The sequence below is a fragment of the Nycticebus coucang genome, chromosome 9 (genome assembly GCF_027406575.1).
Source record: "Nycticebus coucang isolate mNycCou1 chromosome 9, mNycCou1.pri, whole genome shotgun sequence".
NCBI classification, from domain to species: domain Eukaryota; kingdom Metazoa; phylum Chordata; class Mammalia; order Primates; family Lorisidae; genus Nycticebus; species Nycticebus coucang.
Genome location: NC_069788.1, coordinates 24,195,378 through 24,223,297, shown reverse-complemented (window position 1 = coordinate 24,223,297; position 27,920 = coordinate 24,195,378). Strand labels below are relative to the sequence as shown.

At 36.4% G+C, this 27,920-nt stretch overlaps 1 protein-coding gene across 4 annotated transcripts in view; it reads right to left on the bottom strand.

Annotated features, from left to right (window-relative positions):
* The window catches only part of COL21A1 (collagen type XXI alpha 1 chain), a 199,336-nt gene that overhangs the window by 37,226 nt on the left and 134,190 nt on the right, over positions 1 to 27,920 (bottom strand). For 2 of the 4 annotated variants that reach the window (XM_053603382.1, XM_053603379.1), the window contains one exon: positions 13,523 to 13,576. In XM_053603382.1, coding sequence (XP_053459357.1) covers positions 13,523 to 13,576 — 54 coding nt within the window. Of the gene's footprint in view, positions 1 to 13,522; positions 13,577 to 20,186; positions 20,212 to 21,257; positions 21,269 to 27,920 lie in introns of those variants that run through there. The other 2 variants (XM_053603381.1, XM_053603380.1) reach the window with 2 other exon arrangements.

Here is a 27,920-nt window from a genome sequence, read left to right as displayed (position 1 = left end):
CCCACAAGAATGTTGTTTTGATGTTGATGGCTTTCATGGCTTTTTCTATAACAGCGATGGCATCTTCAATGGTATAATCCTTCCAGACTGTCATGATGTTCTCTCTGTTAGGGTTCTAGTCCATAGCATCGATAATCCTCTCCATAGAGAACTGTGTGTAAGTGACTCCCTGATTCAGAGGCTGAATTAGAGATTTTTTTTTTTTTTTTTTTTTTGAGACAGAGTCTCACTCTGTTGCCCTCGGTAGAGTGCCATGGCATCACAGCAACCTCAAACTCTTGGGCTCATGTGATACTCTTGTCTCAGCCTCCCAAGTAGCTGGAACTACAGGCACCCACCACAACACCCCATCTTTTAGAGATGGGGTTTTGCTCTGGATCAGGCAGTCCACCCGCCTCAGCCTCCCAGAGTGCTAGGATTATAATATACTTTATTTCAAAATAAAGAACATTATTTTAAAAGGTAGTCCCTTATTGGCAAGGTACTTCCTGACTTTAGCGATAAAGTATCAATGGAATTAATCCAGAAAGGAGTTCTTGTCCAGACCTTCTTATGGTATAACAAAAGGCTGTCCACTCATTTTCATCATTTCCCTTTGAGATTCAAGGGTTAGGAGCTTTAGGGATAAGGGCAGTTTTGATCACAAACCTAACTGCATTTGCACAAACCAACCAAGTTAGCCTATCTTTTTTTGTCTTAAATCCTGGTGCTTGTTTCCGTTCCTAATATAAGAGTTCTGGGGCTTTTCCCTCACCCCTGGAATAGGGCACTTTTGTCCATACTAAGAACCTGTTCAGTTAGATATTCTTTCTCCTTAGTGATTTTCTTAATGGCATCTGGGAATTCATCTGCTGCCTCTCGGTCAGTAAGTTCCTTTACCTGTTACCGTGACATTTTTTAAGCCAACTCTTTTCTAAAATTATGGAACCATCCTTTGCTGACATTAGATTTTCCAGCGTTAGATCCTTCACCTTCCTTTTGCTTTAAGTCATCATATGACAACTTTGCTTTTTCTCAAATCATATTAGAGTCTACAGGTATGTCTTTCTTAGAGTGCTCTTATACCCACATGAAAGCTACATTTTTAACATGAGATAAGAAGATATTTTATAGAAAGTTCAAGGTTTTCACACCTGCTGGTATAGATGCAATAACAGCTTCACAAGTTCCCTTTTGTTTTGTTTTCTATTTCTTTCTTTTCAGCAATTGTAGTTATAAACCTCAGTCTGTGGTATATATCAAGTAATTCACCTTTTTCTTACAATGTCATGAATTGCATGTTGGGAGCCCTTCCAGAATCCCTGATGGCATTTCTTATGGGCCTCAGGGTATTATTCCAGGTTTATAGAAGTGCACTAAATGCGATAAAGTATACAAAGAATTTTGAGAGATCACTTTACTGTGATAAGCAATTTACTAGAGAAACAAACCTCTCACATGGCGATGATTAGCAAGACAATGTGTTTTAGCCACACTTGAGCTCTCTGCAATAGCAAGGGGAAGTGACAATGAAATTGTTAGGGAACAATATGCAAATAGGCATTTTCATGCAGTGATTTAATACTGCAGCTTTATACGTGTTTCCATTTCTCTCAACTGGAAATGGTGCTATGTATGATCTATACATTTTTGTGTACATATACATTTTGATGAATTTTAATTTTTGTAATAGATTTGTGTCTATTTTATGGCAGTGAAACTAGTAACTACATCCATTTTATGCATTTATAACATTTTATGCATTTATAACCTAACTTTTAGACTTTTCAATATTTTTTCTAGGCTATATGGCTCCCCTGCAAGTGTTTTAAATGGCTGCAAATCTCAAAAATAATTCCAATATCCAGTGGGAAAAATATCTCTATGTAAGTGGATTCAAGCAGTTTGAATACATGTTGTTCAAGGATTAACTGCATACATATTTAAAGTATGTTTCTTGAGTGAATTTTCTTTATCTTAACTAGAGAAAAAATGTTCCATTTCAAATCACCTGGTACAATGTTGTACATTCTGTCATTGTATAGCAAATATTAGGACCTGACTATACACCTAAAAATCTGCAACAATTCTAAAGTTCTAGTGGACGGTTCTTTATTGTGTGGTCAGTCATTCCACTTTTAAAATATATTGTTCAGAGTTCTTCATGCTTCACCTACATTTATCAATTAAGTGCCTTTTATGTAAATAGCACACAGGAAGAAAATTCTATCATGATAAAGAATGATTCATGGTCTTTAGAATCAATAATCATCTTGATGTTGGTTTATTAAATTGCTTTTTATACTTCACTAACAAGAAAAATTTTTCAATGTAAAAGCCCAGTCCATGTACTAATTAAATTATTAAAATTAATTCTATATTCTAACATCTTCTGTTGCCATTGTCTTAAATTCATTGTGCACCATTAGTGTAACATATAACTTCTGGGACGTACTAATAAATACTATTCTAATAGTGATTAATCTAATCTTTTGTTAAAATATACCTTGGGTCTTATATTCCTAGAACCCCTGAAAAAGATACCTATATCAAAAGCATTTCAAAGCCTCAATATGTTAAAGAACCAAAATTAAAACAGAGCATGAGCAGTTAACTATGATTTAACTAGACATCTGTATTTCAAGCAATAGAACACTTCATTTAGCTCAATGTTCAAAAAATATAAAAGTCTTGTTGTAAACCATTTAAGTACCTAGAATGATTCACAGTTGATTACCTAATTATTAGGTGCTTACCGAATTATCAAAAATAAAAATGCATATTGATACAAACAACCAAATTTTTTTTTTGAGACAGAATCTCACTATGTCACCCTCGGTAGAGTGCCATGGCGTCACAGTTCACAGCAACCTCAAACTCTTGGGCTCAAACAATTCTCTTGCCTCAGTCACTTGAGTAGCTGGGACAACAGGCACCTGCCACAATGCCCGGCTATTGGTTGCAATTGTCATTGCTATTTAATAGGCCCAGGCCAGACTCAAACCTGACAGCTTTGGTGTATGTGGCCAGTGCCCTATTCACTGAGCTATGGATGCCACACCACAACCAAAATATTTTTAAATGCTCTCCTTGTTATTTTCCATCTGTGTTTTAACAGCCCTTAAACACACCAAGGACATGAAATATTTTCTGGTACTAACTCTCAAAGACATCATCAAACACATCTAGTGTTCATTGTGATAAACACATTCAATCCTTTTGGAAGTACTTCTTAAAACAAAGGAATTGGATATTTATAAGAAAATTAGCTAATTACAAGAATATGCACTCCAGCTTATATAAAAATACAGTTGTTTCTAGACTCCTTGAATATAGAACGAATATAGTTCTAGGTACTCCATATAAAATATTCTAATTTCATCTAAGATAATCATTTTAATGGATCATAACAACATTTTTTTGTTAATAATACATTTTTCATGCTTTGAAAATGAAGACTATATTTGAACTAATTCAAGAAGTTCATATGAATATCTCTTAGATATTAAAGATTTTTAATGAAAATTATGCATAATTGCCCCCTGGTTCCCATATGACTGAATAACATAATTTATGAGATTAAAGCCACAGGCTGCCTACATGATATCAAGGCTTGAAATCTAGACTTGATATCCTGAATAGAAGTTTCTTCTTACCTATTCTCTTTAAAACAGAGAATGTGATCAATTCCATGTCAGTGAGACTACTGGGCCTACCTAAGGAACAATGAGAGTCTATTTACTCATTAGTCATTAGCCATTTTTAGGACTAATCACACATCATTTGATTTTGAGAATTAATCATGCATAGCTTCATATTTTCAATTGCATTCATTACCCTGGTAATTTCAGGGCTCAATAGAGCTGCTTTCAAGTTATACAGCGATGAATAGAGAAGAGAAAAATTCAAATAAAATAGTTTAATGATCAACAATGGTTCTTATGATATTTTAATTTTAAAAGACGGTTTTCAGAACACCACCCCAAAAAATGATCAGTGCCAAAGACACAGAGCTTCTAAATTTAAAATCCACAATGTTGTTTTATAAAGTTGTTTGATGGTGGTCCAGTTTCACTGTGCCAATAATATTTATGTCATTTATGATATGAAAGAATCAAACAGATCCACGATTAAACCTGTTTGGACTTTTATTAACTAAGTACAGATAATGGGCCAACATTTGCTTTGTAAGTTTTTTTTTTTTTTAAGATATAGTATTTTCAGTCATTACAATGCCAAATGTCATATTTAAGCATTCCAAACAAGTGTAGCTACTGCTTACAAATTTAATCACTTCTGTAGATAAATTGGACATTTACTCTATTTAATTTAAATCAAGCATATTACAAAATGCATTGTAAGAGTTATTTTCAATCATGTTTTAAATCATACTCACTAGAATTAGAAAGAGATTATTACAATTATAAATACAATTGTGTTTTCAAATTGTATTAGCTAAATTGTTAAATGTGGCTTAGCTTCACATTTAGAGGTGTGTGAAATTCTTAACAGTACACAGGAGTTTCGCGTTAAAGTTGCTTTACAACACATACCAAGGATGTGCCACTTCTGCAGCCTGAAAGAGGGGTAAGAAAAAGTATTACAATCTGTACGGGAGACTTAAAAACCTTATCATACAATTGCAAATCAAATAAGAACAACAATAGAACTAGTGGCAGGTTGTCCTCTTACCTTTCTTCTCAATCTAAACAAAAAAATATATTCAAGTGAGCAAGTAAAGACCCCTCCACTTTACCAGCATAAGCAAGTGGACTACTCCACATGGGAAATCATCATAGCAATTCAATATTAACTGTCTCTAGGAATTTTATGCAGGTCTTCAGCCTAAAATGAAATGCCAAATGCATAAAAATGATATGTCGAATAATCACGCCATAGAAAAGGTGATTAAACAAAGGATCTACTTGTCTCTTAAGTAAATGGTGATTTGGACCAGCTCAGCAGTTAGCATTACACTGTAAAAACAAGCATAATGTATGATTTAAATTATTTTAGAAGAATTCCAAAGACATGAGAAAAAGAAATAAGGAAACAAGAAAAGCTTCTATAAGCCAGTGTCTTCAAACATACTACAGTGATCCCCATGTCTTTATTCCTGGAACAATGAGACAACAAACATTTCCAGAATAAAAAAGCTAAAGACATCCTTAATTAAGAAGTAAGCGCTCACCTCTGTAAATCCAGAAAACGTGGTTCTTCCTCGTGGAGCCCTTGAGATCTCAGCTCAAAGTGGAACCCAGTCCCTTTCTATAAATCTTCACCAGGAGCCATAAAGCCCCCTGCGGACACATGTGATGGGGCTGGCTAGTGAGTAGTGGACTAGCAAACAAATGGTCCGAACTGCCTGATGAAAAATGTTACACTAAATACACACATCATCAGGACCTGAGTAACCAGACAAAGCTGCAGTGAAAAGCTTAAGGCTGCGGGTAATTTGGTTGGCAAGAATTAGCCAAAATGGTCTAAAATGATACTTTGTTCTAAAAGCTGATTTTGTTGAAAATGAATATTCCTTTGTTACTGCTTTACTGGTAAATTCGATGTACAGCTGCCTTCATAGCTCTCTGTTCCCACCATCCACCTAGCTGCCCAAATAAAATCACACTGATTTCGTGAGAAGTTAGAAAAAAAAACATTTACAACAATTGAAGATTCTTTGAAACAACCTGATTATCATTCATTTCTTGGCATAAACATTAAAATGCAGTCTGGCAACCTTGACGTCTTTTTAAAAACACCAAAAAGCGCTCACAATCCAGGCCTTAATTTTGTTATAATGTATTTCAAAAACAATAACATATTTGTGGGAGAAAATAAAATACAGGCAAGCAAAAATGGAACATAACAGACATAAAAACCCACCTGTGGGAAAAAATAAGCAAAGTCACAGAAACATGATGAAACCATGGATGTTTATCCATGCAGATCCTTATTTATTTATACATATTCATGTATTTCTTAACGATAGTTTATGTACATAGTACAGGAAGGATCATACATTTAAATTACTTCAACTTTACAATATGATAAATAGAATAAATAAGGGTTAAAAGTTACTAAATACAATAGTGAAAACGTAGAAAAGTGAGAAATGGACACGTTCAGTTTGTAAAAGTACAAAAAATTTAGAGTTAAATGTTAAAAGTTTAAAGGCAAATTTTTTAAAAGTTTAAAAAGTACATGAGAACTTAACAAAATTGATAGCATGGAAAATATTTATTGATAGCCTTGCTTTTAACCAAATTGTCATTTAAAACAAGTTCTGCATTGACTTGCTCAAAGTCCAGATGTTTTTGACAATACATGTGCCACCAACAGTTTATGACAGATATTTATATTCACATGTGTTTTTACACAGGATCATTACATAAAATAATCGTTAAATGAAAACCCTAGCATACCAGTTTCCGGTGGCCGCTGTAACAAATTACCATAAACTTGATTGCTTTAAAAAACAGAATTTTGTTCTCACTGTTCAGGAGGCCAGACGTCTGAAGTCAAAGTCTTGGTCCAGTCGTAATTCTCCCAGAGGGTCTACAGAAAACTCCACTACTTGCCTCTTTCAATTTCTGGCCGCTGCCAACATTCCTAGACTCCTGGATGCATCGCTCCAATTTCAGCCACCAAGGTCTCCCTGCCTCCTCCTTTTTGTGTGAACTCCTCTTTGTCTCTCTAAGGACACTAGTGATGACATTTGGGATCCACTGGGATAATCCAGGATAATCTCCCCTTCGTGAGATACTTCATCACAACTTCAAAGACCCTCTTTCCCCCCCGCCCAAGTAAGGTAACATTTACAGACACCAGGAATTACAAGCAAATGTCTTTGTGGAGGGCAATTTTCAACCCAACATTGTCTACTCTCTGGCCCCCAAAGATTCACATTCATCCTACGTGAATCCCAAATCTCGTATCCTAAATCAGGTATGGGTATTATCCATTCTTGGGCAAAATCCCTTTCCACCTATGAACCTCTAAACTAGAGGTTGTCTAAGTTACCTACTTCCAAAATACAATGTTGATGCAGGCAGAGCATCATAGTTATAAACACCCCCTATTTGAAAGGGGAAAAAATGGAAGGGAGAAAAAATCACTGGTCTCAAGCAATATTGAAATCCAACAGGACAAAATCCACCAGGTTTCAAGCTCTGGGAATAGTCCTCTGGGATGGAAGCTCTGTCTTCTGGTCCACAGGCTCTGGCCTCTGTGCCCGTGACTTCAGCCTTGGAATCATTATTATTATTTTTTTTTTTTTTCTTAAAAGATAGTACATATTTTCAGCCAAGCAGTTCCACTGGCTTGATCCCTGCCTATAGAATTTGGGGAGTCTAACAGCCTTCCTTCATTTCGTCCTGTTTGCAAGCCTTTCAGTCCAAACTGGTAGTGTTTCTGCTGACATAATATTCAAAAACCTTGTTGGTCTTCTGTGTATATCATAAGCATTTTTACTAACAGACAATAGGCTCCTTCACAATTTTTTTCTGTACTATCTAATCTTTATTTATAGCTTCCACTGGCATGGCTGAATGGATTCATAAGTCATCCACCTAATCTCTTTAGCACTAACAAAAGTTTGTCCAGCCATATCCCTAGGCCTATTCCCAGAATGCTTTTTCGAACAGTGAATCTGCTAATTTTTATATCTTCTGCAATCTGGAGAAACTGAATATTCCCCATATCATCAAGTTCTGGTTCCTGTTTAACAGTTCTTTCCTCACCTTATTTTTTCTCCTCACGCTTTATTAAGATCAGCTTAAGAATAAATCATGTCATATTTTCAGCACTTAGCTTGAAAATATCCTCAGCTTAATATTCAAGCTCCCCTCTGAAAATTTCTGCTTTGCACACAGTTGCTGGATACAATTTAGCTAAATTTTCTGCCACTGTATGACAATGATCAACATTCTTCCAGTTTCCTCTAACATATTCCTATTTCCTCCTGAGCCTTTACCAGCAATGCCTTTAAGGTTCATTTATCTATAATGATTTACATATTCTCTGAGATTAAAAAGACTTTCTTTACCATCACTACCAGTATTTCTACCAATAGCAATAGAGACAATTTCCATGATGTGCCTCAAAATTCTTCATCTCTACACATTACCCAATTCCCAGTCCGCTTCCACACTTTCAGGTATTTAGGTATTTACTTCCTGGAACCAAAACCTGTATCAGTTAGTGCCCCAGCAGAAAAACAAAACCAGTTCATAGGTCTGAATGTGTATACACACACACCCCACAGAGATTTACTGCAAGGAATTGTCTTATGCAAGTGCAGAGCTCAGTTAGGCAAGTACCAAATCCATAGGGCAGCCGTTAGAAATGATGAGCTGGAAACTCTCAGGCAGGAGCTGACACTGCAGTCCGTGGACAAATTTCTTCTTTCTCTAGAAAACTTCAGTTGTTCTTTGAACTTGCAACTGAACTGATTGAATAAGGCCCACTAAATAATCCAGGGTAACCTCCCTATCACAAGACTAATCATATCTACAAAGACCTGTTATCCAAATGAAATAACATTTATAGGTTTCAGAAATTAGTATTTGATATTTTTGAGGAGGAGGCATTTAATGGACTACAACTAGTATTCAGGGAAATTCATCTAAAACTTCCTTAAATGTGACCCACCATCTCTTATTGAAATTTTATTAACCCAAATTTTTATAAGTCTATTCTTTAATTATCCAAAAACACAGGCCTCCTCTTTAAATGCCTTTGTTATTATTTAGTTATGTTCCATCTGAATACATTTTAGGATCACCTCCCCTAGCCAGAAATGCCTCTTCTTGTTTTATTCCCTGATTATTGGTTGGGGTTCCGCTGCTTCCATTCACGCAGTAAGACTCTGGGAGTCATCTCCTCTCATTTCACACACAACCAGTTGATCCTCAAGTTCTCTTATTGCCTCTTTAATCCATTACACATCAGTTCCACTCCCCCCTCCAACTCTGAAAGTTCTCATATTAGTTGGCCCTAGAGGTGACAGAGAAGGCTCTGTCCACCGTGATCCATCTCTTACCCATTCTCTGCTGTCAGAGTGCCCTTCCTAAAACTTTCTAAATCTGATCAACTCACTTCCATAAAACCTTTGAAAAGTTTCCATTACTCTCAGATTTAAGTCCAAGCAGGTCCTTCTTTATCTGGCCTCTCCCTGCCCCCACTACCTCATCTACTGTGTCTGTCCCTTCACCACCACGCACTCCAGGCAGCCTAAACTAGTGTCTGCTCTTCCCAGAGAATCATGCTTTCTTCTCTGTTTTGGCTACATGCTCCTGCCTTACCAGTCCATACAACTAGGCAACTCATATTCATCTGCTACAATTTGACCAAGAGAGTGCTTTGCTGAATAATGCATCCCTATGCACTTGAAACAGGTGCACTGTATAGTATTTGATTTATATCTCAGTGATGCTAAGGTTTGTCTCTTATAAAGAAGGCATTACATCCCTTTTAGCAATACCCCCCAAATGATCTAGAGTTATGCATGTCTTCTCTAATTTTCCACCCCATCCCCAGCTGACTCCCATAACTCTCCTACCGTGTTGTCCTCTGTTCGTCTGACTCTCTGAGGACCAGGCCATGACTGATTAATCTTTACATTGTCCTCAACTAGTTTGATGTCTGATACAAAGTGGACCCTCAGTAAATGATAAATGCTGGTGGAAGAAATAACTGAAGCAATAAGATCCTTCAACATAGTGATACACAGTTTAAAACCAATTATAATAAAACCAGTCAGTGTGAGAAATGAGTTTGCAGTCACCTGGGTTGAAGTTAACTGGGTATAATTTCCTCTTAAAAAGTAAATTATTTTTAGGATTTTATGTTTGATGAATGCTAGCCTTTAAAATTCAAAACATTGACAAATAAATATATTTATACTTATATTGTTTAACTATAATCACTTCTCAATGAAATACAGCCTTTTCCTTCAATTCAAAATCTAGGAGTTAGTGGTCATATGTATCAATCTGTTTGCAGGGATGAATCACCATTAGGCTGCCATAATCTGTGTTTAATTAATTTTAAAGTATTTTTCTGGAATGCTTTAAATTTTAAAAAAATTCCAAAATGCTTTTGGAAAGATGGAAAGCTTCTGTCTTTCCAACCTAAGTTTCATTTTCTTGGGTACTACACTGTGGCATGAAGTGAACATGACCTTTTTAGTGAAGCCAAATCATTCATTATAAACACTCAAAACCAGTAGTCACACACCATGGAACATCTTCATTTCTTATGTCAAAAAATATATAAAGTTTAAGGATTTTATTCTGTTTTGAAAGCTTTTCCACAAATAACAAGGATCAGTCTTCATAGCATAAATATCTCTAACAACCAACTTTTCATTAATTGTCAAAATAACAGAATAGTCTTTGATGCTATGTTTACTTATTTGGAAGAAAATGCAAGCACCAAAAGAATTAAATACAGACAACATCAGCACATTTCAGATGCTCAGCCTATTCATTGTGTTGCTCTCATAGGGCATTTCCTGGCATAGGAAACCTGGCTTCCTCTTTACCATTCATCAGGAAAAAGGGGGGAACAGAAGAAAAGGGGCAAGAGAGGTTTTCTTGTCTTTCCCAATCTGTTGGGCTAGAGCAGGAGAGTCTCACTTAACTCTCAGTTTTCTGTCTTCTGTGTTTAGGAGTAGAGATTGCATCTCAATAACTTCCACCACCCCATCCCCATATTCCCTGCCTTAGCACCTTGTCTGCTTATCTTTCTGAACTTTGCAATTTCATTTTTGTTTCTTTATCCATTTACCATCTATCTCCCCCACTAGGGTACAGCCCTCCATGGATGAGGCAGTCCCTGTGTTTCTCTCACCCCTGAACCATACATTAAAGGGTTGACCCAGTGAATTTGGTGAAGAAGAAAGGAAAGAATGAAAAGGTTACAGTTTGAAGGCCGTGGTTCCTGGAATGGAAATTGATCCTATTGCAAAGGCTTTAGACAGAAATGAGTCTTGAATAAAGTGGGGCTGAGCAGGGTAGGAGCAAACCTGTTTCTGGGTAACAGTAAGAAGCGGGCAGTCTTGGGGGAGGAAAACACGCCCTTAGCATTCCTCCTTCCCTATTTAACATTCCTTTCTCAGTTTTAGCTTTATTATAACAAGATTTCAATAGTACTATTTTCAAAGTAAATATACGCTTCTCACATTACATTGTGGTCTACACACACCTGCTGGTCAAGCTGCCCTTTGTAACATTGCTTCCCTGGGAAAATGAGTTAGAGTCCAAATAACTGACACACAGACACTCAGACACAGTCACGTCGTAAACTACAACCTGCCTCTCATGTCCATTGTCTCTTATTCCCTCCTCCCCTTTTTCCTGCTCCCTTCTCTCTCACTGCTCTTTCTCTCACACACACATATATTTTATATACTCTCTGAAATGATAACTTAAACAAAGAATCACACCCAGCCTCATATCCGGTTACTAAGTCCTATAATTCTTCCCTAATAATAAAAAGTATGGCTCAAATATGTTGAACTCACACTATCCCTACTGAACTCACTCATGCCTTATTAGCACCCTAATCAGGGGCTCCTAACTCACATTTGTTCTTCCAAACTAAGGTGCTAATTAACATCCCGATTCCAGCCCAAAGATTTTCAACCCGTGTGTTGCAGCACACTGGTGGGCTATGAGAGGGACCTTAGGTGTGCTGCCAAAACTTTTAAAGATCGTTAATTAAATTATTTTTGAAAGACATTCAAAACACAGTATTTTTTACTCATTTTTCTCAACATAATTTAAGCGTGTCACCGAAGTTTAACTATAGGTTCAAGTGTTTGGGGAGATAAAAAAGGTTGACAAACACTGTTCTAGTCCCTTTTCTTGTCTATCCATTCTGCACACAGCAGAAGCTCATAAACTGCCTCTAAAGCATTTCTTTTCATTATGTTATTCTCTCTGTCTTGCGAAATTTCAATGGCCAATGAATAAAGTTAATTTCCAAACTTGCAGTGAAGTGTCTCTACATCAGGGACCGAACCACCCACCTTCTTAATTCACTTCCTATCACTCACCAGGGACCCTTTGCTGCAGCTTTGGAACTTCACCAAAATTATTTACTAGGCACATCTTTACTGATCTCACCTGTATGTCTTCACTCAAATTAGTTCTCTTGTTTTTCTTGCATTTTCATTCATCTTTTCACAAGCAAATCTGGCCCCAAATTTTGGTAAAATTTGGTAAAAATTTCCTAGCCATCCCACGCTACAGGATTGTCTTCCTATATTCCTTTGGCATTTAGGATAACCCCATGAATTTATGCAATATTTTTCATTCCTTACCAAATGTCCTATGTAAGTCTTGTAACAACCGTGTAAAGCAGGCATTGTAAATATCTACATTATCTAAACCAGCGGTTCTCAACCTGTGGGTCGCGACCCCTTTGTAACAATGAAAATACATCCTGCATATCAGATATTTACATTACGATTCATAACAGTAGCAAAATTACATTTATGAAGTAGCAAACAAAAATAATTTTATGGTTGGGGGTCACCATCCCCATGAGGAACTGTCTTAAAGGGTCACAGCCATTAGGAAGGTTGAGAACCACTGATCTAGATGAAGATAAAGATATCCAGAGATGTGAGGTACTTATCCAAGCTCACATATTCAAGCTCTTCCTTCAGATTCTACATCAGATTCATATTTGGCACATATTATCAAGTCTAACATTGGGCATGAGGTAATCATTTTCATCATTTTTTTCTGTCTTCCATATTAGATTATAAGCACATTGAAGGCAACATTCCCCAGGGCATCGTAACACACAAGAAGAAACTTCCAGAATAATTTGATAAATTCTAAGAGTAGTTCAATCCCTCCACCCCATTTAAGAAGCCTCAGTGATACCTTTCTCTCTCTTATGTCCAATATTTAGATTCTGGACTCAAAACCGATAAAATGACAATATATCTGAGCTGTTATTTCATTTCTTGACCTAGCTCCCTTCTAAGTGAATTGCAAATTTCCTGATTATATCTACCTTTGATTAACAAAATGAGATCTACTCATGTTGGCCATGAGTTGTATGAGTAAGAGGTGAGGACAAATTATATTTCTAAAACTCATCTGAAGTGAAGAATCATCGGCGACACTTGCTAAAAACACCAATATCTACGATCCAATTCAGTATTTCCTTAATTATGTTTCTCTACTCCTGACTTTCATTGAACATAGGATCCCAAACAACTTACTACAGAACACTGGTGGCAAATGACATCGACTAAAGACTCAAGCCCACGATGTTTCTGTTTACCACTCATTTGTTTGGGCATGAGTGCTTGTGGGTGTGACTCACAGCACATGCAAAACCCTTCCAGGCTTCTAAAAAAGGACCCAGGATTTCAGTATTTTATGATGTCTCAGAAAGTTTCTACATCTAAGATGTGGAAGTCACACAAATAGGACATCTTCCAGGAGAATTATTTAAATAGACACAGGATCTCATGACAGGAAAAAGTCTTCACGCTTTAGAACTGAATTAAGAAGGTACTTACAGGCTCTCCCCGAGGTCCGTCCTGCCCTGGAGCACCTGGGGATCCTGCTTCTCCCTTTTAATAATTTGATAGGAAGAGAAGAAATAGAAAATTCCATTTTCATGTCTGCTTACCAAAAATAACAGTATATATTATTATAACATTACATATCAAACCACATTCAATATAAGCAGAAAAATTAAAAATCCTTTTGGATTATTGATAATAACTGTCTGACATCAAATAACTTTTTCATAAATTCATAAAATGACTATATAAACATTAACATCTATATCTACACCTATATCTCATGGCAGATAATTAAGTTACAAAACAACTATGGTATACTATAGTCATTCTTATGAGAATAGGGCATTCTTATCTTCAAAATAAGTGTGATCAACATTCTGTATCAATCCTTTTCATGTTTATTTTGATTTTCATTTTTACTTTAATATTTATCATCCTGTTGGACCTAATTTGACCTTACCTTCCAAGAGTTACATTTTAAACTCAAAATAAAACTTTCAGTAGGAATGAAATTACTTATAGGTTATTTGTCAAAATTATCTGGAGCTTTAATTTAGTATATAGCTGTGTAAAATAAACATCTAAAATTTTAGGTAGCTATTAAATTACCTGAACAAAATAATGGGTGACAAGGGGAAGAACCTATTGAAACACTCAAATATTTAGATTTTTTGAAACCTAACAGGCATTAAGATCCCTGAGTTTTTTCTGTCTAGCAAAGTATTCTATCATAACAAGCAAGTTTTCTTTTCTTTTTTTTTTAAGCACTTTTTGTTTTTTATTTTATTTTATTTTATTTTTGGCAGTTTTTGGCCTGGGCCAGGTTTGAACCCACCACCTCCAGTATATGGGGCTGGCGCCCTACTCCTTGAGCCACAGGCGCTGCCCCCAACAAGCAAGTTTTCTGCAAATAATTAGGCCACACTTGTTTCATACTAGGAAGAACATTTTATCTTAAATGAGAGCAACAGAGTAAGTAAAACAAAAGCATTTTTCTTATAAATGTTTCAAAAACATATATGAGATGAAATAAGTTTAAGGGGGAAAGAGTCTCAGAATATAAGCACTGAAGCATCATCTACTGCTATCATCTATAGTTTCACCTCCTGATGAATTTCCAGAAATTGTAGAAAATGAAGCATAGAAAATTCTATAAAACTTGCAAATGTAATCAGCACTAAAAAATTCACCCACATCATTTTATATAAAAATCATTCTCCCATTTATATGAATTCCTGCATTTCATCAGCACATTGAAATAGCAGCAAAAGCCAATTATTTCATCTGTTCCAGTTTTATTTACAGACACTAGATGACAGTTGAGGATAGAAAGAACAAAGAATAATGCTTTCTTAGAAATTAACCAAAGGAGAAGGAGGGAAGGTTCTCCTGAGCCAATGGTTTTATATAGAAAAGCTTATAAAAATGTCAGACAAAGCAAAAATGTATGTTGAGTCCAATTATTTTGAAAGCTACAGTTTTAAAATCCTAAACAACTCAAGGCAAGGGAAAAGACCCTAAATATTAGAAAATAATTCAGTATCTTTATCTGAACTCAATGCTTCTATCAACTGGAGAAAACTTCCACACCTGTGGTTCTCAAACGTGGTCTTCACCATGTAGATGAGCTTCTTTACTTCACATGGGAACTTCTTCAAAATGCAAAATTTCAGGCTGTACTTCAGCCTACTGAATCAGAAGTTTGGGGATGGGGCTCAGCAGTTTGTTTTCTAACAAGTCCCCATCTGATTCTGATGTAGCCATTTGCAAACCAGGGCCCTGCCATGACCACTGAACTTTGACTAACCTCAAGTTTTATAATATTTCACTTCTTAAGCAAATCTGGGGGGGTGGGGGTGGAGTTGCCAAACAATAGAAACAACTAATTTGGAACTGCATGATTACCTTGGTCTATTAAAACATCTCTCCTTTTACTTCTGCCCATTGCCCTAATCTTATTTTATTTTAATTAGCAGGAGTTTCTGTGGGTTTTTTTAAGTAGCCATCATCAAGTTTATCAATAATGAAGTTCCAAAATTATTTCAGAATTTAATTTATTTTTATTCTTCCTACTTTTGAAGACAGCTAATCAGAATAATATGGAACTTAATAAGGAAAATATCAACCACTCTTTATCACCTACAGCAGTGATTCTTAAACTTTAGCTGTACTGGAATCATCTGAAGGGTCTCTTAGCTGAACCCCATCTCAGAGTTCTTGATTCAGAAGGTCTAGGGTAGATCCCCAAATTGGGACCACACTTTGAGAAGTACTGCTATAGCCCAGATCGCAAGATGGAAACTTACAGACCCTCTCTGCTCTTACAAATTCCCTGCTTCTATGACTCCCAACATCATTGTATAATTTAACTCTTAGTAATACATTTTAGGATGGCCATGTTGTTCAGCAGGTGACTTGTTTACATAACCATTGTTTTCTGCTTTGCACATTCTTTACAGACAGGAAACATAATTTACATGCATTTTTATCACCTACAAACTTACAATTATGCCAAACATAAGGTAAGACCGTACATACAATTCTTTAAAACCACTGGAACATATCAAGGAAAGTGTTACGAATATTTATTCTTAAATGCTCTAGTTCAAGTGGATAAGAGAAATAGTAAAAATATTTATAAATAAGGCTCTATCATTTGCTGTTCAGAGATTATTCAAGACAGTTATAATAAGAGGATCTCTCATAATATTTATCTAGGAATATGCTTTTCATTCTTTTAATAATGGATTTTAATAATTTTCCATCAGGAGATAAAAGGATACTTTCTGCTTGGCCATTTTCCCTAAAATAATCAAATGTAGTATACAATACAACGAGCCTGTTAAATTCAATATTGTAACTAATACTGAACTTGATCACTTGATCGTTTTCATAACCTAGGAAATCTAGTACAGGTTAGTTTTTTTGGCTTTTGGAAAAAAGCATACAACATGGCTCCGCTTCAGAATTCTCACTCTGCCATGGAACTAACTGTACACATTTGGATAAATCCTTTATTTTCTCTGAAACTGATACTGTGTATAAAATGCCATTTATACTCTCAACTTTGGCCAAGTATAGTGGCTCACACCTGTAATCCCAGTACTTCGGGAGGCTGAGGCAGAAGGATTGCTTGAGCCCAGGAATTCAAGGCTATCATGAGCTATGATCATGCCACTACACTCTAGCCTGGGCAGGAGAGAGACATCTTTCAAAAAATACCCTCAACTTCACAGATTTTTTTTAGGAAAATAAGTGCCTTTGTGAAAGTGTTGCACACAACTCTAGGTTCAGAAGGAGAGATCCATTGCCAATAAGGAGTTGAGGTTTTAATAACTCTTTATTCATCATGTGTTTTAGGCTTGTGTTATTTTCAAGTCACATGTTATTTTTATATTTTAACTGTTATGTTGATTGTTATAGTTTTGGAAAAATACATATATTTTATAATATGGTCAATCCATGCTTTAATTTAGTTAAAATATCATTAAAAGCAGTAGGTTCAATAGTTTCATCATTATTTTGTATATTTCAGAAAGATTATTTGGGTTTAGAATGACTTCTTAATAAGCTGGTGGAAAGCATTTTCATTGATTATTAAATTGTGTCTATCTGAATTTAGACAAGTTATTTAATCTAGTTCTTAATTTCCTCATCTGTAAAAGCATAAATTTTCACCACATTATAACTCATAAAGGTATGAGATTAGTGAAAAATGCATGTAAAGTGCTGCAAAAAGATCCAAGCGTATGGTATCCATTGAATTATGTCTTTTATTTTCACTTCTCTTCATACCCCACTTAAATAACATGCTTCATTATTTCCACCACTCTCTAACTATAATTTTTACCCCTTTGCTTCACTGTGCATCCACTGTACTGCTTCATACAAATTCCAATATTGAGTAAACCCAACTAAAAGCCACCTCAGACCTGTGCTTTTTTCCTAAGTATGTGGGCAAATAATGCTGTCATAATCACACAGATAAATTCCAGCTTCACATGGACTTCATTGGTGCTTCTATATTTCCTACATCTCCTCTCTGCCACATTTTTCCCATAGAAAGCTTCTGCTCTATCAAAAGTTGTCCAATCAACATAAACTGTCTTTTTCCCTCCCTTCAACAGGTGACAATTCCCACATTCTTAGAAAACAACAGAAGATATTCTACCACCAAACCAACACACTTACCTGCATTTGCACCAATCCATTCCTCTTTTTATTACAGTGAAGAGGTGTCCCTTATTCAACCTAAGATAATCGCTTCTTGCCCTTATCTGTATCCTATTCCTTCTCCTCCCTGCAAACAAGATGGAGCTCTTTATCTATATCTAACTACTTCCAGAACATTCCTTGGATGTGACACAGGAATCTTAAATGGACACATAATGTTTCTTACTACACCACCTCCCCAGCAGAAAACATTCCAAATCTCATTGATTAAAGAAACTGCTAACTTCACTATACATAAAAGTGGAGATGCTCTAGAACTAGGAAGCCTAGTCAGCCATCCAAACTTTTACACCCCTACCTATTATTACAGGTCTAAATATACATAAGATATTTCAAACTTGAAAAGAATTGACAGACAATATCCAAACAAGACTATAAAAGAAAAAAGAAAAAATGAGAACCAAAACATTGCCACGAATTTTCCTCACACAAAACTCAACATGATGTAAAAGAAAACTGCAACAAAATACTTTAACCTAGATTAACAAACATTATGCAACCATTTGAACTTATTTGAAAAACACAGAAATTAAAAACTCAGAATCACGGGTGGCGCCTGTGGCTCAGTCGGTAAGGCGCTGGCCCCATATACCGAGGGTTGCGGTTCAAACCCGGCCCTGGCTGAACTGCAACCAAAAAAACAGCCAGGCGTTGTGGCGGGCGCCTGTAGTCTCAGCTACTCAGGAGACTGAGGTAAGAGAATCACTTAAGCCCAGGAGTTGGAGTTTGCTGTGAGCTGTGTGATGCCACGGCACTCTGCCCAGGGCCATAAAGTGAGACTCTGTCTCTACAAAAAAAAAAAACAAAACTCAGAATCAAAACGAAAGAAGGGACAATACAAAATAAGAATTAAATTAACTCAAGAAAAGAAATAAAATAGACAAAGTCATCTCACCCATGATCTTTATGGTGCTTAAATTACTAGAGCAAATAAACATAGCCAGTAAAAAAAAAAATAATGAATTTTTTAAATTCATTACAAGGATCAGAAAATGACAGAGGTAAAAGACAAAGAAATCGCAACATATTTGTAATTGAAATCCTTGAGCTATGAGTCAAAACAGTGTAACAGAATTTCTATTAAATACTATAATCCAACAGAATGTTCTAGAATTAAAAGAATGCCTGAATTTACCTTTCAAAGATTTTCTGAGATAACTGGATTTCTTAATTCTGAGATATACATATGCTAAGAGACTTCAAATGTAAAGGTATTTTTAACTTTTGTCTTCCATACAAAAAGAAAAAGCCAGAAAAACACATTAAAAAATAAGAATGCAGGGAGTGCTATATTCACAACTCCTTCATAATAAATACATTAGAAGAGAGTTTTCATTAACACAAATGATGATTATGGAATATTGGTAAAGGGATTGGTAACAAACATCGAGTATATTTAATTACAGATCTCACACAAAGGTGGAAAAAGAATGGAAAAATAGTTCATAAATATGATTTGACAAAGTAGAAGTAATACAATTAAACAAGAGGAAATAGATAAAGGAAAGGGGAAATAGAATAAATTCATAGATAACATTATAATTTAAATTTAATGCAACAAAGAGTTGATTTCTAAGTAACACAAAGGAAGGCTAAAAGAATTCTGAAGTGTATATAGGATGGCCATAAAGTTCATTATGCAATTTTAAATTGCACTCTATTTTAAATTGCACATGAACTTTATGGCTACCCTGTATAAAGATTAGCAAAGATATCAGTATAAAGACCACAAAACAAAAACATAAATCATCCTAAATACCTAAAAAATTAAAAAGAAAGAAAAGACAATAGAACACATTGAGAAAGAAGCATAGTAAATATAGCATAATACACAAAGTATTAACAAAATTATGATGTAAGTATTATGATAGAGATAAGAACAATCCTATGACTCAATGAATAACAGTATTTTTTTACATTTTTCAAAATAAAAAGTATATTAAGAGAAATATTTTAATTGCTTTCAAAAGCAAAGACCAACTATATGTTTGATACAAGAGAGCTAAAATTGTTTCAAAAAGCTAAAGCTAAACAATAGAAGAATGAGCAAAGTTTCAGTAAGCAAATAAAAATAATCAGAAAGGAAAGGTATGATCCTGATATAAGACAATGTAAAATATAAACTAAATATGATAAAAGGATACAAAAATTATATTTTATAATGCTAAAGCTACAATTCAAAGTAAAGATGCAGTAGTTATGAAAATCTATGCAACAAATAACACAGAAACAACACTCATAAGACAGAAAATTGAATAATAGAAAAAAATGCACTAATAATAGGATGCTAGTATACAACTCTCTGTTAAAGACAAGCCAAACAAACAAAAGATTAAACATAGATAAGATCTAAATAAGATATTCACTAAGGTAGATCTCATGAATGTATACTGAATTTTACATTCTAAAAATATAGATTTACCTTCTCATATGCACAGGACCCATTCCTGAAAATCAAACATATAATAAGTCAAAGAAAAAAATTCAATAGTGCACAGCTCCATCTCCATGCTCCCTACACTGCTAGAATCACTCCCCACACACCAGCATGGCTCCTTCTGTGCAGTCCCCATGCAGCAATCTGACCCTGTGGCCCAACCCATGCAGCTCTTGCCCTGCCTCCAGGCCACAGCTCCAACTCTAAGACTCCTTCTGCACCCAGGCCCATGGCTCCACCCCTGAGGCTTCATCATAGCTTTTGGGATCATAGCTCCACCCTTCTGAGGTGCCAGTGCTTCCCCTTGGAACCAAGGTTTTTCTCCTGTGGCTCCAAGGCTCCTATTAGACTTGTAATTCTGCACCCAAGATTCCAGTTTTACCCCTGGATCCCCATACTCCAGCCCCAAGTCTCCACCATTGCTTCCGGGTCTGGAGAACAACCCTAAAGTCCAATGTTCTGCTGGGGACACCTCCAACCTCAATTACCGTTACACTTTGAGCTGATTCAAGCAAATAAGCACACCCTGGACACCCATTACCACTGCCTAGATAGCATCACCCAGCTGCCACTGTCTCCTCTGTAGGAATACCCCATGTTAGAGCAACCTCCCACAACACCAGCTTCAATACATTCAATAAAACTGAAATCATACCACATCTTCTCAAACCACAGTCAAATAAAACTAGAAATCAATTCCAAAAGAAACATGCAAATCTACTTGAAGTCAAGGAAATTAAACAAGCTGCTGTTGAACAATCTTTGGGTCAGTGATGCTATGTGCATTAAGATGGAAATCAAAAGATTCCTCCAACTGAAGGAGGAAGGGGACACAAGCTATCAAAAATCTATAGGATTAAAAAAAAAAATCTGTAGGATTCAGAAATCCTCCCTCAACTCATTCAATAAAGTTAACAATCACCTTGACCCCAAACAAGAAAGGATACAATAAGAAAAAGAAAACTATAGGCCAATATCCCTTATGAATATAGATAGAAAAATTCTCAACAAAATACTAGCAAAGTGAATTCAATAGTCCATCAAAAAATAACTCACCAAAACCAAGTAGGCTTCATCCCAGGGACACAGAATGGTTCAACATAAGTAAACCAATAAATGTGATTCACCACATAAACAGAAACAAAAATAAAGATCATATGATCATCCCAATAGATGCAGAAAAAGCATCTGACAAAATTTAACACACTTTCATAATAAAAATCCTCAACAAACATACCTCAAAATTACAAGTTATATGTGACAAACCCATAGCCAACATCACACTGAATGGGGAAAAGTTGAAAGCTTTCCCTCTAAGAATTGGAAGAAGACAAGGGTGCCCAAGGTCACCACTTCTATTCCACATAGTATTAGAAGTCCAAGCCAGAGCAATCAGGGGAGAGGAAAAAATAATGAGAATCCACATTGGGAAAGAGGTCAAATATCCCTTTTTGCTGATGAAATGATCATTTCATCATTGATGGATCAGCAAATGATCTACCAAAGGACTCCTAGAATTAGTAAAGAAATCTGGACCCGTGATCGGCACCCTCCCACCTCCAGAAGAGCTGCACCGGGAACCGTGATTGACAACCTCCCGGACCCGGTAAGAGCTGTGCAGGGACCCTCCCAGACCTCTGGAAGAGCTACACTGGGACCCTCCCAGACTGCCTGCGATCGGCACCCTCCCAGACCTCCCAAAGAGATGTGCGGATCACCTGTGACCCACAATTGGCACCCTCCCGGACCCCGGTAAGAGCTGCACCGGGACCCTCCAGGACCTCCAGAAGAGCTGCCCCGCAACCTGGGATCGACACCCTCCCAGACCTCCAGAAGAGCTACACCTGCCCAGACCCTGGCAAGAGCTGTGCCAGGACCCGCTACACCGCCGACCGGACCTCCCCACTCTCTGAACAGCAACTCCAGGAGTCGCACAACCCCGCATCCTCCCTCCTGTACCCTCCCTGCCTCCACATCACCCACTCCAGAGCTGCTCCCACAACCAGAACTCCCTGGCTGGGGCAGCCCCAGAAGAGCTAAACAGGGTCACTCCCTACAAAGATCCAGCAACAATAGAGTGATCCCTGGGATCTAATCTTGGAGAGACACCACCCCAACTCTGAGGATGGCCACAGGAAATGGTGAAAAACAATCATGAGATGAAATCAAAGTAAAAACTCTGGCAATATAAATAATCAGAGTAGATCAACTCCCCCAAGGAACAATGGGGCAGACACAGCAAGATCCCATGCACAAACAAATAGCTGAGATGTCAGAAGTTGAATTCAAAATCTGGATAGCAAATAAGATCAAATTCCCAGCAGTAACCCAAAAGATGTCTCAAGAATTCAACAAATTCAAAGACAAAATGACTAAAGATTTTGACACATTGAACAAGAAGTTGCAGCCCTCAAAGATCTGAGAAACACAGTAGAATCCCTCAGTAACAGAATGGAACAAGCAGAAGAAAGGATTTCTGACATTGAAGACAAAGCTTTCGAATGCTCCCAAACTCTCAGAGAGGAAGAGAAATGGAGGGCAAAAAACAGATCACTCTCTCAGAGAGCTCTAGGATAATTCGAAGAAAATCAATATTCATCTTATACAGATCCCCGAAAGCAATGAAGTGGCTTCACAAGGCACAGAGTCTCTTCTCCATGAGATTATGAAAGAGAACTTTCCAGACATGCCAAGAGATTCTGAATTTCAGATAGCTGACAGATTCAGAACTCCAGCACAACTCAACCCGAATAAGACATCCCCCAGACACATCATAATCAATTTCACTAAAGTTAATATGAAGGAGAAAATTCTGAAAGCAACCAGACAAAAGAAAACCATTACGTACAGGGGAAGAATATTAGAATAACTGCAGACCTCTCTGCTGAAACCTTTCAAGCTAGAAGAGGATGGTCATTGACTTTTAATCTCCTAAAACAAAATAACTTTCAACCCAGGATCCTGTACCCAGCTAAACTGAGTTTCATTTATGATGGAGAAATTCAATACTTTAATGAAATTCACATGTTGAAGAAATTTGCCACAACTAAACCAGCTCTCCAGGATATTCTCAGAACTATCCTCCATAAAGATCAGCATAATCCTCTACCACAAAAGTAAACCCACCCAGAAAATTTTGAACAAATTCCAATTTCCACAGTCCGCAAAAGGACTAAAAATGTCCACCGGTCTCTCGAAAGGCTTATCAATACTCTCAATTAATGTGAATGGTTTAAATTGTCCTCTAAAGAGGTTGGCTGACTGGATACAAAATCTCAAACCAGGTATCTGCTGCATACAAGAATCTCATCTTACATTAAACGACAAATATAGACTCAAGGTGAAGAGATGGTCATCTATATTCCAGGCAAATGGAAAGCAGAAAATAGCAGGTATTGCAATCCTATTCACAGATGCAATAGATTTTAAGCCAACCAAAATAAGGAAGGATAAGGATGGACACTTCATATTTGTTAAAGGTAATACTAAATATGATGAGATTTCAATTATTAATATTTATGCACCCAACCAGAAGACACCTACCTCAATGTATAAGAGGAACTCTAACAGACATGAGCAACTTGATTTCCTCCAGTTCCATAGTAGTTGGAGATTTTAACACCCCTTTAGCAGTGCTGGATAGATCCTCCAAAAAAAGCTAAGCAAAGAAATCTTAGATTTAAACTGAACCATTTGACATCTGGACTTAACAGACATCTACAGAGCATTTCATCCCAACAAAACTGAATACACATTCTTCTCATCAGCCCACGGAACATACTCCAAAATCAACCACATCTTGGGCCACAAATCTAACCTCAGCGAATTTAAAAAAATAGAACTTATTCCTTTCATCTTCTCAGACCAAAATGGAATAAAAGTTGAACTCAATAACAACAGGAACCTGCATACTCATACAAAAACATGGAAGCTAAACAACCTTATGCTGAAGGATACATGGGTTATAAACAAGATTAAGAAAGAAATCATGAAATTTTTGGAACAAAACAACAATGAAGACATGAATTATCAGAACCTCTGGGATACTGCAAAGGCAGTCCTAAGAAGGAAATTTATAGCATTGCAAGTCTTCCTCAAGAGAACGGAAAGAGAGGAAGTTAATAACTTAACAGGACAGCTCAAGCAACTGGAGAAGGAAGAACATTCCAACCCCAAACCCAGCAGAAGAAAAGAAATAACCAAAATCGGAGCAGAATTAAATGAAATTGATAACAAAAGAATTATACAACAGATCAATAAATACACAAGTTTTTTTTTTGATAAGGTCAATAAAACAGATAAACCTTTGGCCAACCCAACCAGGAAAAAAAAAGTAAAATCTCTAATTTCATCAATCAGAAATGGTAAAGATGAAATAACAGACTCTTCAGAAATTAAAAAAATCCTTAACGAATATTACAAGAAACTTTACTCTCAGAAATATGAAAATCTGAAAGAAATCAACCAATACTTGGAAGTACGCCCCCCACCAAAACTTAGCCAGAATGAAATGGAAATGTTGAACAGGTCTATATCAAGTTCTGAAATAGCATCAACTATACAAAATCTCCCTAAAAAGAAAAGCCCAGGACCAGAAGGCTTTACATCTGAATTCTACCAAACCTTTAAAGAAGAACTAGTACCTATATTACTAAACCTCTTCCAAAATACAGAAAAAGAAGGAATACTACCCAACACATTCTATGAAGCAAACATCACCTTGATCCCTAAAGGTTGGAAAAGACCCAACAAGAACAGAAAATTACAGGCCGATATCACTAATGAATATTGATGCAAAAATACTCAATAAGATCCTAACAAACAGAATCCAACAACACATCAAAAAATTATACACCATGACCAAGTGGAATTTATCTCAGGCTTTCAAGGCTGGTTCAGTGTACATAAATATATAAATGTAATTCAGCACATAAACTAAAAAATAAGACCATATGATTCCCTCAATTGATGCAGAAAAAAGTGTTTGATAATATCCAGCATCCCTTCATGATCAGAACACTTAAGAAAATTGGTATAGAAGGGACATTTCTTAAACTAATAGAGGCTATCTACAACAAACCCACAGCCAATATTGTATTGAATGGAGTTAAATTGAAATCATTTCCACTTAGATCAGGAACCAGGCAAGGTTGCCCATTGTCTCCATTGCTCTTTAACACTGATTAATGGAAGTTTTAGCCAATGCAATTAGGGAAGAAAAGGCGATCAAGGGTATCCATATAGGGTCAGAAGAGATCAAACTTGCAGATGCCATGATCGTATATCTGGAAAACATTAGGGATTCTACTACAAAACTTTTAGAAGTGATCAAGGAATACAGCAATGTCTCAGGCTACAAAATCAACACCCATAAATCTGTAGCCTTTATATATATCAACAATAGCCAAGCCGAAAAAACAGTCAAGGACTCTATTCCTTTCACAGTAGTGCCAAAGAAGATGGAATATTTGGGAGTTTATCTAACAAAGGATGTGAAAGATCTCTATAAACAGAACTATGAAACTTTAAGAAAGGAAATAGCTGAAAATATTAACAAATGGAAAAACATACCATGCTCATGGCTGGGAAGAATCAACATCGTTAAAACGTCTATACTACCCAAAGCAATATATAATTTTAATGCAATTCCTATTAAAACTTCATTGTCATGTTTTAAAGATCTTGAAAACATAATACTTCGTTTTATACGGAATCAGAAAAAACCTCGAATAGTCAAAACATTACTCAGAAATAAAAACAAAGCAGGAGGAATCATGCTACCAGACCTGAGACTGTACTATAAATCCATAGTGATCAAAACAGCATGGTACTGGCACAAAAACAGAGAAGTAGATGTCTGGAACAGAATAGAGAACCAAGAGATGAATCCAGCTACTTACTGTTAATTGATCTTTGACAAGCCAATTAAAAACATTCAGTGGGGAAAAGATTCCCTATTTAACAAATGGTGCTGGGTGAACTGGCTGGCGATCTGTAAAAGACTGAAATTGGACCCACACCTTTCACCATTAACTAAGATAGATTCTCACTGGATAAAAGATTTAAACTTAAGACATGAAACTATAAAAATACTTGAAGAAAGTGCAGGGAAAACTCTTGAAGGAATCGGTCTGAGTTAATATTTTATGAGGAGGACTCCCCAGGCAATTGAAGCAGTATCAAAAATACATTACTGGGACCTGATCAAACTAAAAAGTTTCTGCACAGCCAAGAACATAGTAAATAAAGCAAGTAGAGGGCCCTCAGAATGGGAGAAAATATTTGCAGGTTATACCTCTGATAATGGTTTAATAACCAGAATCCACAGAGAACTCAAACATATTAGCAAGAAAAGAACAAGTGATCCCATCTCAGGGTGGGCAAAGAACTTGAAGAGAAACTTCTCTAAAGAAGACAGACGCATGATCTACAGACACATGAAAAAAAGCTCATCATCCTCAATCATCAGAGAAATGCAAATCAAAACTACTTTGAGATATCACCTAACCCCAGTAAGAGTAGCCCACATAACAAAATCCCAAAACCAGAGAGGTTGGCGTGGATGTGGAGAAAAGGGCACACTTCTACACTGCTGGTGGGAATGCACACTAATGCATTCCTTTTGGAAGGATGTTTGGAGAATACTTAGAGATCTAAAAATAGACCTGCCATTCCATCCTATGATTCCTTTACTAGGTATATATCCAGAAGACCAAAATTCACAATATAACAAGGACATCTGTACCAGAATGTTTATTGCAGCCCAATTCATAATTGCTAAGTCATGGAAGAAGCCAAAGTGCCCATCGACCCACGAATGGACTAACAAATTAAGGTACATGTATACCATGGAATATTATGCAGCCTTAAAGAAGGATGGAGACTTTACCTCTTTCATGATTACATGGATGGAGCTGGAAAATATTCTTAGCAAAGTATCTCAAGAATGGATGAAAAATTATGCAATGTACTCAGCCCTGGCTATAACCCAAATATAGCACAAGAATATGGGGAAAGGGCCAAGGGAGGGGAAGAAGGGGTGAAGTCAGGGTGGAGGGAGGATAATGGATAGGGCCACACCTACAGTGTATCTTAGAATGGGTACAGGCAAAACCTACTAAATGCAGAATACAAATGTCTACATACAATAACTAAGAAAATGCCATGAAGGCTACGTTGAACAGTTTGATGAGAATATTTCAGATTGTATATGAAACCAGCACATTGTACCCCTTGATTGCACAAATGTACACAGCTATGATTTAACAATAAAAAAATAAATAAGTTTGGGCGGCGCCTGTGGCTCAAGGAGTAGGGCGCCGGTCCCATATGCCAGAGGTGGCGGGTTCAAACCCAGCCCTAGCCAAAAACCAAAAAAAAAAATTAATTAACTAAAAAAAAAAAGATATCCACTGACATCTCAGGTTACCAAACCAATACACAAGCAATGATAGCATTTCTACACACCAATAGCAAAGAACTGAAAGTCAAACCAAAGACTTAGAACCATTCACAATAGCTACAAAGAAAATAAAAGGCCTAGGAACATATTTAACCAACAAGGTAAAAGATCTCTGCAGGGAGAACTTTGAAACAATGATGAAAGAAATCACAGATGACCTAAACAAATGGAAAAAATATGTCATGCTCATGGATTGGTAGAATCAATCCTATTAAAACGTCCATGCTTCCCAAAGTGATTTATAGATTCAATACACT